This window comes from Mus caroli, chromosome 1 (assembly GCF_900094665.2).
Source record: "Mus caroli chromosome 1, CAROLI_EIJ_v1.1, whole genome shotgun sequence".
Lineage (NCBI taxonomy): Eukaryota > Metazoa > Chordata > Mammalia > Rodentia > Muridae > Mus > Mus caroli.
In genome coordinates this window covers 184,635,202-184,649,134 of record NC_034570.1, presented here as the reverse complement: position 1 = coordinate 184,649,134, position 13,933 = coordinate 184,635,202, and the positions used below count along the sequence as shown (strand labels likewise).

Genomic DNA, 13,933 nt, shown 5'->3' with positions numbered 1-13,933 from the left:
CTCTTCTCTTCTCTTCCTTCCTCCCTCCCTCCCTCCCTCCCTCCCTCCCTTCCTTCCTTTCTTCCTTCCATCTCTGTAGTTCTGGAGGGGGGTGATTCTGGGGTCTTTTGAATGCTAGACAAGTCCTCTGTCACCAAGCTATTTCCTCAGTACTTTTAAAAAACTTTTATTTTGAGACAGGTCTCACTAAATGGCCCAGGCAGAGCTTGAACATGTAATCCTCTTGAGTTAGCCTCCCCAGTAGCTGAGATTACAGGCCTGTACCACCAAGCTGTGATGGAAACTCTAATCTATATTAGATTTTTCATTTGGAATGATATATTCCCTACCACTTTGGAAAGAACTATAGAGGATTAAATGAAACAGTGTATGTAAAAGACTTTTATTGATATGTGTCACTATCCCTTGCACATTATAGGTGTTCGAAGAGATTTCCTCTTATATCATATCTTATATGAAGGGATTAGAGGTGGGCAAGGAGGATCTGAGTCACTTTGAAAGAAGGCTGTCTTGAATAAGTGAGAAAACTTGCTGTGCAGAGAATGAAAAGACTCATTCCCACCCTGTGTCCTGACTGAGTCCACTGTGGTCCACAACATCCTCTTTTGGAGCTGTCAAGGGAAGAATTGGATGGATAGTGTTGTACTTTGAATGTGAATCTCCACCCCCCCACACACACACATACCACATACTTGGATGTTTGGTTCCTAGTTGGTGAACTGTTCAGGAAGGATTAGTAAGTGTGGCACTGGAGGAGGTATATCACCGGGGGTGGGCTTTCAAGTTTCAAAAGACCACAGTAGGTCCAGCCAGTCTCTCTCTCCCTCCCTTATTCCCTCATTCCCTGTCTCTGAGTGGGGAGAAAATAGATGGGAGGGAACTGCATGACTTTTAAGGATAAGGGTTGCATAGAGCCTAGCATGAGACTGTGCCTTGATGCTCCAAGACATGCCAGCTAACTGTCCAGCATGAAATCTTGCAGTTAAGGCTACAGATTCTGGACCAGAAAAGACCCTGAGTGCTATGGGAGTTGTTGCATCCTGGTCTGGAAAAAGCTTCCAGGAAACAAAAGATATAGCTGTGAGCAGAACAGAAGCTTCCTTCAACCTTGATTTTTTTTTTTTTAATATCTTCTTTGGGGAGGAGAAATCTGATGCTTCATTTCCTCAGAAAAATTGGTTAATAAACTAGCATACATTTTTTTTCTCAGTCTTGTGTTCCCGCCTCAGTTCTGAGAGGAACCAGGACATGTCTCTGTGATCTTGGTACTTGTGGACAGCTGCTACCCCTACTACTGACAAGAATGCTGGTTCTAAACACAAGCATAAGCACTCACAGGAAAGAACACCAAGATTTAGAGTAAGAATGACTATGAATTCTGGTGGCAGAGATTCCACACTGTAGCTTGGAAGGGAAGAAGCCATGGTATCCTAGTGCCAGCTCGTGAGAGACGTCTATGTGTGATGGCAGTGTTTATACCATGGGAATTGCCAAGTGCTGTAGACCAGGGCTCTCTTCTTCCTCTGTTGTATGAAGTCAGCTGCTTATTATTTTCCTGGATGCTACTGGGCAGTGCCAAACAGGCAGATACTAGTCACTGTTCTCTGCCCTAGCTGTCTCTTTCTCACCCTTGTCCTGTAAGTAGTTAGGTAAGCTTAATTTTAGCCCTGTCCTTACCATATTAGCTGCATATCTTTATTGTTACATGCCATCACTGGGCCTTAGTTTTTTCCATCTATAAAATAAGAGTTGAGTCAGGTCTTTGTCAAAAGACTTTATAGTTTGCTTTCATGGTTTCAGTGTTTCCCACTACTTTTCCAGAGGCTGGGAGACCTACAGAGTTGTAACCTAAACCAGTTTCTGAGACACGATGGCAGAAGTGAAAAGCTCTTGCTGTCAACTGTGGGTTTTTCTGATTTCTAGTTCAGTCATATGAATTGAAGCAGTTTATTAACCAATGAGGCTTTGATTTTTCTATCTACAAAAGGTATGATAACTAGTGAGCCATTCACATGTAACTGATATGCTTGGAGTGTTGGGTAGCTTTCTCATGCTTTTTGTGGAAGCAATATTCAAATCTTATACCCGAGAATTCCATGTTAGTCCACAAACTATGTTAAAGTTTGGGGCCATGGCTTCTCATTGATTTTTAAATTTCTCAAAAGTCACTAAAGCATCTTTAGTTTCTACCTCTGGGGTCCTTTTACTATAGGTATCCAGGGAGGTACCAACATTTTGTACATCCTATTATTTTGGTGCTTGAAATGGTATTACCCCAAGGGATGACAGGAAAAAGAGTTCTTTCCTATAAGGCAGTAGTTCTCAACATGTAGGTCATAGCCCCTTTGGAGTTACAAATCAGATATACTGCATGTTAGATATTTACATTACAATTTGTAACAGTAGCAAAATTACAGCTATGAAGTAGAAACAAAATAATTTTATGGTTGGTGGTCACTACAACATGAGGAGCTGTATTAAAGAGTTACAGCATTAGGAAGGTTGAGAACCACTGCTACAAAGCATTTGTCCTTCTAGTCATCACTCAGTATTTCTGAGTCCCATGACTACTAGCCAGGACTTGTCTCTCTGTACCACCACTGGAGCAGAGCAGTGTCCTCTTCCTTTTAATTTTGGCAGAAAGGCAAGCAGGAATCAGCAGTTTCCTCCTGACAAGGCCTGCTCTGGGCCATGGGAACCAGAGTGGATGCTGCAAGGGGTTAACCCTTTCATTTCCACTCCACTTCTTTTGTTTGTAGAGGGTCCTTGTTCATAGAACTATAGTGCTATAAAGCAAACAAGAGATACCTAAATCCAGACTCCCCCATTTTATGAAAGTAAGATAAACTAGGCAAATAACTAGTCCTTCTTTACTATGATTAGCAGTGGTAATCCTAACTGCTCTTTTATTGAATGATTAATGTGTGCCAAGCATTTTATTTTAATAAATTATTGATAACATGATTCTCATAATAAAAAAGAAAATAACATTATTTCTATTTTAATGAAGAAAAACTCAAAACTCAAATAAAGCACATAACTTGCTCAAGGACACATAGGATACAGGTGGAAGAACTTATTTTTAATCTAATTGATTAGATGTTAAAGCTTAAGTTCTTATCAAGTATGCTGTGGTACCCTTTCTCATATGCTTGGATCAAGCAGTGGGGATTTCTTGACATTTATCTGATATTCAGGCATGTTCAAAGTTCTTTGCACTTGCTGCCTCTCTCTGAAACACCTTTCCCTTATTTAACCATTGCTCAACATACTACTGTCTCAATTCTCTATGGCTGATCCCTGCTCTGTTTTATTTTCCTTTAAAGAAAATTTGGCATTTGGGAGGCAGTATTATTTTATGTGTCTGGAAGCATCTCATCTAGCCAGGTCAGCCTTGAACTCATGATGTAGCAAAGGAATGACCGTGGACACCTCCTGCTTCTATTTCTTCCAAGTGCCAAGATTCCAAGTGTGCACCACCACATCCAGCTAAGCTGTTTTATGTGTCTTGCCTCACTAGTAGGTAAGCTCATGTAGAACATGCAGCTTAGTCGTGTGGCCCAGCAGGCACCAAGAGCAGTGTCTGGTGCACTGTAAGCATACAGGGTATGCATTAGTATTGATTTAAAGAACCAGCAAACTCATCCCAAGAATCTGATATAGGCAAGAGTCTGTATACTCAGTAGTTATCATCTGATTGCCTGAAACCCTTTCTTATCTATCCCAGGCCCTTACAGGCCCAGAAACTGAAGGTGCAGAGGAACGGAGACATTGGGAACAAAGCACATGGTGTTTCCTTACCGCCTTGGTGCACTGCACATCCTTTCCCAGCAGCCAGTTGAGCTCCAAGTTGCCCTCTCCGTGGTAGCAGGACTGCAACCGCTCCTTGATTTGCAAGTTGATGGCCCGGATGGGGAAGGCACAGAGGGCAGAGTCATCAGGGGGGTGGTGGTACTGCTTCTGCCCCTTGGAGAAGATGGCAAACAGGACATCTTCGTCGCTGCTGATGTTGAAGGCCTGAGCTAGAGCTTCCCCTGGCTTTGCAAGGTAAGCTGCCTGCAGAAGGCGATATTCCACCCCAGCACGTGTGCAGCCAAAAGGCAGGGACACATAGGAGTGGAACTTGGGGTCATCCTTGCAAAGCCGCACAATTCTTGAGGTATAGAAGAGGTCTCCAGCTGAATTGATGGCCATGCCGTCAGGGGTCTCTGGCTGGACAGTGAGAAAGTAGACAAACCCCCCACTGGCAAAGCCATAGATGTAGAATATGTCGAAGTGGGAGACCAGGGCTAGGGTGTCAGAGGGAATCTTGATGAGGGAGGAGACAAAATCACTGTGGAGCTCATAGTCCAGCATTGCTGAAGACTCAGGGTCACGGGGCAGCTTGCGGCTGGACAGAGTAGGGAAGTAATCCTGCTTGCCATCCACAGCAGTGCCGATAAAAAGCTTGCCATCTTCCCCCTCAGAGCGCACAATCACACCATACATGGTGCCTGTCTTATTGACACTGGATAAGTAGTGTTCCTTCTTGTGGGATGGCTCCACCAGGATGAAGAGGTCATCTAGTCGCAGGAGCTTGCAAACACCCTGGTAGAGGCTTCCGCAGGCCAGCAGGCGATTCTCAGAGTAGTCAATGATCAGTAGTTTGTTGACATTGTTGGTGAGTGTAAGCACTTCACTGCAGGGCTGTACAATGAGGGGTGGGTAGCAAGCCTTGTTGTCCTCTTCTGGCCCTGTCTTGTGAGCCACCTGGATGGTGAGGTTGCCAGTCAACTTGTAGACACGATTGATAGCCCCCACATACACAGCCCCTGTTCTTCGGTGTACAGTCAAATGGTTGAAAGTCCAGTCACGATTCTCAGAGTGGAAAGTGCTGTACTGAGGCATACCTGTGGTCCCACGAGCTAGCAGGAGCCAGGCCACTGAGAGCAGAACCACAGACAGGTTGTCAGCCTGCATGGCCCGCAGATAGAACCTCCTCTGCTCCATCCCTAGAGGGGTGAGGCTGGGGGACAGCTCCTCTGTGTATTACTCCACTTTTCAAGATCAGCTCTCACATGGTTCTGAAAAATGGAAGACCAAAAGTAAATTCTATATGAACAGTATTGTTTTACCGGGATTCTCAAACCCAGCTGCTGCTATGAGTTTCTTTTGCTACATTTCAGTTTTTCTATTTTTAACATTCCCACCCCCCAGGGTTGCTAAGGGAATCCCATTATCATTGGTCTTTAGCCATTATGCTGTATAATACGCTTTTGTTTGTATGCTTTATTTACACTGTAGAAAGCCTCTTCATTTCAGGTCTCTCAAGACATTGGTTTTCTCTCTCAGAGAGGTTAAAAGACTGGGTTTCACTCAGCCAGTCCATACCAGTGCAGGACTGAAATATCTTCCTCATACACTTACTTTAAGGTACCCTCTATTCCAGTCTGATATGCCAATAACATTTCTCCTTATCTCAGAATCCCTTCACCTCACACTTCTGAGATTCTATACTTTCTCATGCTCTGATATACATAGAGAGGGAAACATGTTGGTCACCTCTACTGATGTCCCTCGTTATTCCCTAAAGAAAGTGTCCTGGTCTTTACCTGTTATAAAATTATTATGAAAAATATATTTGTAAAAGACTAGATTCTTAAACCTACTATCCCAGAGCCTGAAAATCTCCTGAAATGGCAGGTGATGCTATCCCTCTGTGACGGACATAGCCATCTGCCTCATAGGAGAAGAGTAGCTGAGATCTAATAACTCCTTGGCCTTTTTCTCTTCAGGCAGGACAACAGGAACCTTCATTCTTTCTAAAAGCCTGGATTGTTGGTGGAGCCCAGCAGCACTACCTGAGGCAGGAATTCTGGTGAGAAATACTTGGTCATCAGTAGAGGAAAAGAAGTCTGAAGGTCAGTTTTATCTGGTCACTGCTGGGAAAGTCTGGCTGTTCCATCATCTGTGAATTTAGCCCTGGGCCTTGATCACAAAGCTCTGTCTCCACTCTTGAATGCTTTTATCTTGTCTGCATTCCAAGAAGTTGCCAGAGAGCAGAAAGGACCCCTGAGGATATCCACTAAGACCAGCAAGGGGGGATGCTAGGCAAGGGGATGAGGGTCAGGAAGCCCAGCAATCTTTGGACTGTCTTGCTTCCCCTGACTTTTAGGATGAACAGTAGTGGCCTGGAAGCTGCACCAAAAGAGGCAGCAATCATTTAACTAAGAGAGCTTTTCTTAAGCTGAATAGAGTGCCTGGGCAATCTTGCTGACAAGTACTGACAGAACTCTGGGTGTACTGACGCCAGGAATGGAAACACTCCAGCTAGGAAGGAGAATTTGCTCCCAGGTAGCTTAGCAGAGGTTGGCCTGCCTGCCTGTTCCCTCAACTCCCCAGTCTGGCTGGACTGGGTTATAACTAGTCTGACATCACCATTACTAGGTTTTTCCTTGTATATTTAGAGATTCTCCTCCCCACTCCTCCACTCTGTAGCATAGGTCTGCAGCCACCATTGTGCCAGGGTGGTCCCACCTGACTCTTCCTTCAGGGGTATTGTGCTAGTGTTCTAGAGGTAATTTGTGTGGTCCCAGGCTTCCTTGGAAAGAGGAAGGCAGTGCAGGCTGGGGCTGACCTTAGCCACTCTGACACAGCCCTTCCGGCCCTAGGAGCAAAGGCTCCTAACTTACCCAGCTTTCAGTTTGAAAAGTGGTTATTTTTAGCTATGTCCTGAGGCCGGTAGCAGGACGTAAATTCCTCAAGAGGAGCTGCAGAAAGGAAATAACAGAATCCTCAAATTCTCCAGCTAAATGGGGAATTGAAGGAGGCCACACTGCATGCTCTTTTCTAGAAGATGAGGCCACAGGTAGGCTCCCCTGCTGCCACAAAGGTGGCTTCAGATGAAGGATGCAGCATGAGAGCAGATTGTCCATCCAAGAGAAGCTTTGAAGAGGAGGCTGCCTGTCACCATGCCAGGTGTGGGTGCTTGCAGGACAAAAGTACTCTCTGAAGCACACTGGCACTGAGTTTATGCATTGCACATTCCTGCCTTCCCACCATACACATCCACATTCATGTCTGACTCATGCACATGAGGAGTCCTGAGAGTATAGACCAGCATCTGAAGACACAGTTAACCATCTCACTTCCCTCTTCCATGATAAAGTTTAGTAGCATGTGGCCTTTGAAACAAATCTGGGACTTCAGACTGGTCAAGTCCCATTTCTTTTTCTGCTAGAAGGAGATAATAAGATAGCGGTAGTATCTAGCTCTCTGGCTGTCATGAAAGTCAATATGGTACTGCAGTCACACCATCACAGGTACCTGTTACATTATCATAAAGACCCCTGATGGGAAATGGCACTGGAATTCCTGACTTCTCTTCTTGCTTATGTTTTTCCTTTCCATGGGTGGACTTTATGTGGGGAGCTCTGATTCCCCTGGCCCTGTGGCAAAGCTTAGTTGTAAGGTCAGTGGCAGAGGAAAATAAAAGACCTAGGATGGTTTTCTATGTCATATTATAGTCTCAGTGCAGCCTCTCTGAAGACAACAGGGAGGCTGCTGGAAGCTGGATTCAGAGTGGAAAAACAGGGCTGATGACTTGAAGGCCTGCAGCCACAGAGGAGGAAGAAGTGTAGAGAATTCAGGAGTCGTGGTCCACTGTATATCAAATACAAATTGTATAATAGGTATGGACTGGCCTACTATTTTCCTGAGTCTGTTAACTGAGCTGTCATAACCAGCCTGTCTGTAAGGGTCCTCATTCCAGATGAAATGATGCCTTGAGGCCCATGTCCTTCAGTTCTTGGACTCTGGGTTAAATAGCTATCACATTCCTTCTGTACTATTGGGTGGCTGATCAGGAAAGGTTTTTCAGAACACCTCTATAGCAGACTGTTTTCTTCTTACCTAACTACATGGTCCTGGTGACTAGTTGGGAAATTCATCCCCAGGCCCAGGGGCTACCACCCCAGCAGCTGGAGTCCAGAGGAGAAACTGTCTGCTGTGGTAAAGGATGGAAAGATTTGATATATTGAGTGTCACAGATTTATGTGCCAAGATGGATGATGGCATTGCTCTAAAGCAGAATTCAGTGGTCAAAGTTCAGTCTCCCCTGGTGAACGCAGGGTAAGGAAGGCAGCTACCACTGTGCAGTGAAAAGCAGCAATGTGGTATGGTTAATCACTGCGATGAAGAACTCAGATATTTGGCTTGAAGCAGACCTTCAACTGTGTGTACCTGGTCAGGGCACAAGGCTACTCTGGTATGCTGTCTTTCCACCTATCTGAAATGCGCTTAGTCCTGGGACCTACCATGCAAGGTTGACATCACTGTTACAAAGTTCTCAGCACAGCTCTGACCATGTCATGTACTCAGGGGGTCATGGCCTTTACTACAAACTCATATTTCCAGCTCCTTGCTGTCCTCTACCATACTACTGGTCTCAGAACAGATACTCTGTCCTCAGTTTGGTTGAAGCCTGTGACACTGTACAGTTAGTACTTTCTCTTAGCCCCGATTTTCCACTAGTGCCAAACAAGAGCTTTCTTTTAATAAAACTTTCCTCTTTCATCACATCTTCTCTGTGTGTTCAGTTCATGAAGTCAGTTGTCATATGCTGGGATCTTTCTCTTCTATCATTTTTCTTCTTCCCCCTCCCCAGTTCTCAAGCAGGGACATTCTATCCTAGACTTCTGAGTCACCAACATCTTCCTCATGGACACTGATACCAAGCAGAGTTCACACTTGCTTCTGGGAAAAGCAAGTGCCACTAAATATTTTATCTGCAGGTCTGATGACACAATCTCCCTGATTAGGATCCAGGCAGCAGGTGCTGGTGACAGCCACCTAAGGCATCTGATACCTTCCTGACCAGCTGGCATAAAGTCAGTGGCAATCCAGGAAGGAATCGAAGGTGAGGCATTTCCAGCTCAGCTCAATTCAGGATTACCTCCTCCCACCATTGTTGCCCTCCCAGAAGGCCTAGGTGCACATGCCCGCAGGTTGTCATTAACCTCCCTTACCCCAGAGCAGGTGGTAGCAGCAGGAGTTATGGTTGTATAGAACTTCATAATGGAGTCTAAGTGCATGCTAGATATCATGCCACAGTACCTGCGGGTAGCACCAGCATCCTCACCCTCTCTATCATTGTTTTCCTTGTCACCATTGTGGCCCCCAGCATTACCATGGTACTGATAGGTACTGATAGTTCCCACTCTCTCCATCAATGTCACCTCCACCACCATCACAGTGCTGATAGAGTTCACCATCCCCACCCTTTCCATCACTGCCGTCATTGCCACTTTCCAGCACAATGCAGTGTTCTCCCTCAACACGGCAGTAATGATGCCTATGTTGACCAATGCTCTACTGAATATCATAAATGGTGCACACAGCAGAACCCTGAGGAGTGGGGGGGAAAGAGGGCAGGACACATCTGTAGCTTAGGGACTCCCTGCTCCTCCTTTTCATGGCAGAGGATAATCTGTCCCCTTTCCAGGTCTCTTTTTCAGTCAGCTGGACTTTGAGAGCTTTGTTTCAGGATGGGCATTAAAGGACATTTTAAGGTTACTCTAATCTTCCATATACATCTGTCTTCAAATGAAAAAGCAAAACTCTATAGGAAAAAATTTACTTGTCCAGAGTGATGCAAAAATCTTAATCAGGGACAGGTTTCTTTGTAACACAAAGTTAACATTTCTTCCCTCAATGTGAGTCCCGGGAGCTGGTTATATTCTGCCTGGAGGCTGTACTGTCTAGAGGACAGAAGGTATCTCCATTGTTGGATTCAGCACATGGCAAACGAGAATGTGGTGGGAGACTTGGACCAAGAGCTGATGCTGGGGACAGATCCCCCCAAAAGCCGAAAGTTCAGGATCCAAGGGGAAGGAGTCCAAAAGATATAATCAGAATGGTCCCTTTCTAGTTCTGGGCAGCAGCTTCCTCTGACCTGCTCTAGTCGAGTCATGGCCAGGCAAAAGTCATAACCAGGAATGGCATCTAGTTTCTGTCTTAGGAACTCTCATGTCCTCAATGTCCTGCCTCTTTAAGTTGTACGTAATTTCACAGCTGGGTCATATTTACTCTCAGCAGGAAAAACAAAAAAACAAAACAAAACAAAACAAAAAAACCAAAAAACCTTCCTCTTCCAACAGAGTTAGACCTGCAGTAAAGGAGACTCAAGATATTCTTGTTTTTTGTTTGAGATGGGGTCTTCCTACATATTCCTGGGTGTTCTGGAACTCACTACATAGACAAAGTTGGCCTGGACTCAAAGGGATCTGCCTGCTTCTGGATCAAAGGAGTGTGCCACCACACTTGGTTGAGATAAGATATCAAGAGAGATCTCGTCTAGAGACAACCCATCCCTGGGGTAAAAGAGATTGGGGAGATTTTTAAAGTAGGGTATCTTAGAGGACTGGCAAGGGATAGCTAGAGGCAGGGCTTTGGACCTGTGATGTCAGAAGGCCTCAGGTTTCAATGAACTAAAATCCAGGAGGAAGAAATATCTAAACCACAGATTTTGATGCACAGCTTACCCAATCTTTCCTTGGTTTTGTTTTTTTCACCTGAAGTATAATGGAAGGATAGAAGGATGGCCTCTGTCTTAGTGGGCCAAGCTCACATTCCAGCACCAACCTCAGAGCTAGTCCTGGCTTGTTGGTAGGTAACACAAGGTGAGCAAGAGGGTGACTGCAAAGGCCCTGGGGACACTGATGGCTGAAAGGCCTCAATTAGAGTGAAAGAAGTTATCTGGTATTTAAATAATTATTAGATTGAAGGAATAATCATGGGTTTGAACTGATTTTTCCCCTACTGTCACCCTGATGGAGTCTATAATATTATTATTCAAATGACCATGATTCTCATTGAGAAGGGAACATGGAGAAAGAGAGAATGGGGGAGGGGAGAGGGAATGTGATGGGGTGGGGAGAAGGCTCAATGAATCTCCTAGTGACAGGACTGCAGGAGGTACGATTAGTCTTTTTCTTATTTCAGCTGTCACTCACACAGAGACACCAAGATTGTTATTAGCGTATTTTATGCACGAGATTTAAAGGCAGAGGGGGAGGGAAGAGGGGAGAGGGAGAATTTCCTATAGAAAATAACAGGACCAAAGGAACAATTTAGATGTCACTGCTGTACCAGCTGCATGTGCTTCGTTACTGGAATGTCATTTTCCTCAGAGACTCCAGTGTTATTCGAAGCTAAGTGGCTAGTCCTGGTCCAGAGCAGGGAGGAGAGGAGAAGGCGGGGTGGGGGAGGAAATCAAGGCTCTGCTTTCTTCATATATGCTAAGAAAGTAGCCTGAGTGGTTTTGTAGCCCCTCCTGTGTATTTTTAGACAACTTTGGGTAACAGTAACCACTCAGCCTTTATTTACCTTTCTCTATAGGAAGATAGAACCTCAGTTTTATTTTCAAAGATGGAGTGGGGGTTAAACTAGATCTAGTCCTCATAGCCAAAAAACTAGAGGCAAGGCAGAAAGCAACAGTGGGTCGCTCGTCCAGCATGGTGTCCTGCTCTGGTCTTTCAAAATACCCTGGATTCCATCAAACTATGCTTCTCTGACACTGGAGAGAGGCTGAACAAGGCACTATCATGGGACCTCAGCTTAATCCAGAAGGATTGGATAATGGGTCATGGCCCAATTATATCTTTTTAGCCAATATTTGCACATTGAGGTCCTAACCTCAAAAACTTTAGAATGTATCAAAGACTTCTAAATGTATTTGAATAAAGGGACCTCACTTCACTAGTCAGGTCAATATAATGTTATGAAGATAGGCTCCAATCAATATGACTACTATATCCACTGAAAGGGAAATATAGGGGCTGGAGAGATGGCTCAGCAGTTAAGAGCACTACCTGCTTTTCCAGAGGACCAGGCTTCAATTCCCAGCACCCATATGGTAGCTTACAACCATTTGCAACTCTAGTTCTAGGGTATCTGACACCTTCACTCAGGCACACATGCAGGCAAAACAATGCACATAAAAGAAAAATGTCATAGAAAGTGGGGAGGGGAATGTAGACACAGATAATAGGCATACATGGAAGGACAACTCAGAGATATTTAAGGAGAAGATATTGTCTTTGCACTGACAAGAGAGGCCTGGACCACCGTCTTCCTTCATAGTCCCTGAGAGCAACACCTCGGAAAGCTAGAACCTCCAGTTTTTAGAACACTCCAAAACATATCTATCATTGATTCCACCAGCAGCCTGGGAATCTTTGCTACAGCAGAAAAAGCGAACTCTTAGCAGGGAAGAGTCATGGATTTGAACTTCTTGGCCTAGGAATCTTAATTTTTTATGTTTCTCTCCCTCTCTGTCTCTGTCTGTCTCTCTCCTCTCTCTCTCTCTCTCTCTCTCTCTCTCTCTCTCTCTCTCTCTCTCTCTCTCTCTGTGTGTGTNTGTGTGTGTGTGTGTGTGTGTGTGTGTGTATGTGTGTGTGTGTGTGTGTGTGTGTATGTGTGTGTGTCTATGTGTGTGTGATTAGGGGTAGAAAATACAGTGATACACAATGCTGAACAAGTGTTCCAGAGATCTTTAAGTAGCAAACTATGTCTTTCCTCCCACCTGCCCTAAGCAGTGTATGAAAGACCCACTGCTCTGCAGCAGACTTTGGGATGAATTCCAGGATTTGCTAATATGTGCTCTTTTGCTGGAGTAGGCTTTCCTTCCTGGACCTCTCCTGCTCCCACCCTCCTCTCCTATCTAGACAGTGCTATTGTTACTTGCCAGCCCCCAGAATATGACGGGACACACAGGGACTCCCAGGATATAACTGCTGTTCATTCCCATCCCAGTTCTTTCTCAACTGTGGATCCTGTCCCAGGACCACTGGCCATCACAGCAGGGAGGGGTTTCTGTTGCTTTCATTCCCAGGTTTCTCTGAGGGTTCTGGTTGAGTCCTGGAAATCACATCAGCTCCCCTGGGGCCTTAGCAAAACATCCACTGTCTGTCTTTTCCTTGCATAGGCTATCAAAGTTTAGAGTTGTCTCTCTGACTTATGAAGGGTCCCAAAATGTGCACTCATTTGAGGGGTTGGGAGGAAGGGCTTCTGTTTCTTTCTGGGGTACTGGCTGGGATAGGTTTGCAAAGTCAAAACAAGATTCATTACCCTGGGCCAGGGGAAGGGAGATACACTGCCTGACCTTGCAGACCTGCCCCATATGTCATGAGCCTGTCAGAAATCTCCCAGAATTCCCTTTATTATCTAAAGGTCGCCACCAGGGCAGAGCTGAGAGAGCTACATGGTATTAACTAAACTATAGGAGCAATCAATTTCAAGCAGCTGCCTTTCCTGCCACCCAACCTGCCCCCCTTCATGGGGCTATGCCCTCTTCAACCCCCTTTGGGGAAAGGACAGGGAAAAGTCTGCTTTGCTATGGGAATCTCTTGTCTAGCTGGAAAGAATCTGGGTGCATTAGCATGTTCTAAAGCTACAGAAACTGCTTCTGGGAGTACACCCATCCTCTGGACTAAGGGTGACCACAAAAGGTGGCCTATTGCTCCCTTCATCCTAAGTAGGGCTCTCTTGGCATCACCTTTGCAGTGGAGTGCTGCTCTGGTAAGCATTACTAGGCTAAAGCACAGGAAAAGCAATTCTCAGTCTCTTTCCAAAGGGAATAAAGTATAAGCATGCGACTATACTCTTGATAGGTCAAATTCATGTTAGGAGACATCAGATCCTAAGGACCATGAGTAGGATAACCATAGAAATAAAACCAAGAAAGAGTGTCCACTGCTGCTATTCTTTATTAGTTACCAGCTATTTTCCTGTACTACTGAGAGCCTTACTATCTTAAGGTTCATGGATAGTCCACAATTAGCAAATGAAGTAGCTGAGTTAAGAAGCCAAGAGAGAAACTTGGGTGGTATCCTCAGCTAGGAGACAGAGCTTTACATGGCCAATGTGATTCCTCCAGTATTCCAAGTGGACTACA

The 13,933-nt window shown here is 45.0% G+C and overlaps 1 protein-coding gene across 1 annotated transcript in view; it reads right to left on the bottom strand.

Moving 5' to 3' along the window:
• The window catches only part of Plxna2 (plexin A2), a 194,212-nt gene that overhangs the window by 164,919 nt on the left and 15,360 nt on the right, over positions 1–13,933 (bottom strand). Inside the window, exon 2 of the mRNA XM_021173227.2 lies at positions 3,802–5,063. Within this exon, the coding sequence (XP_021028886.1) occupies positions 3,802–4,989 (1,188 nt within the window). The 5' untranslated portion in view covers positions 4,990–5,063. The remainder of the gene's footprint in view (positions 1–3,801; positions 5,064–13,933) is intronic.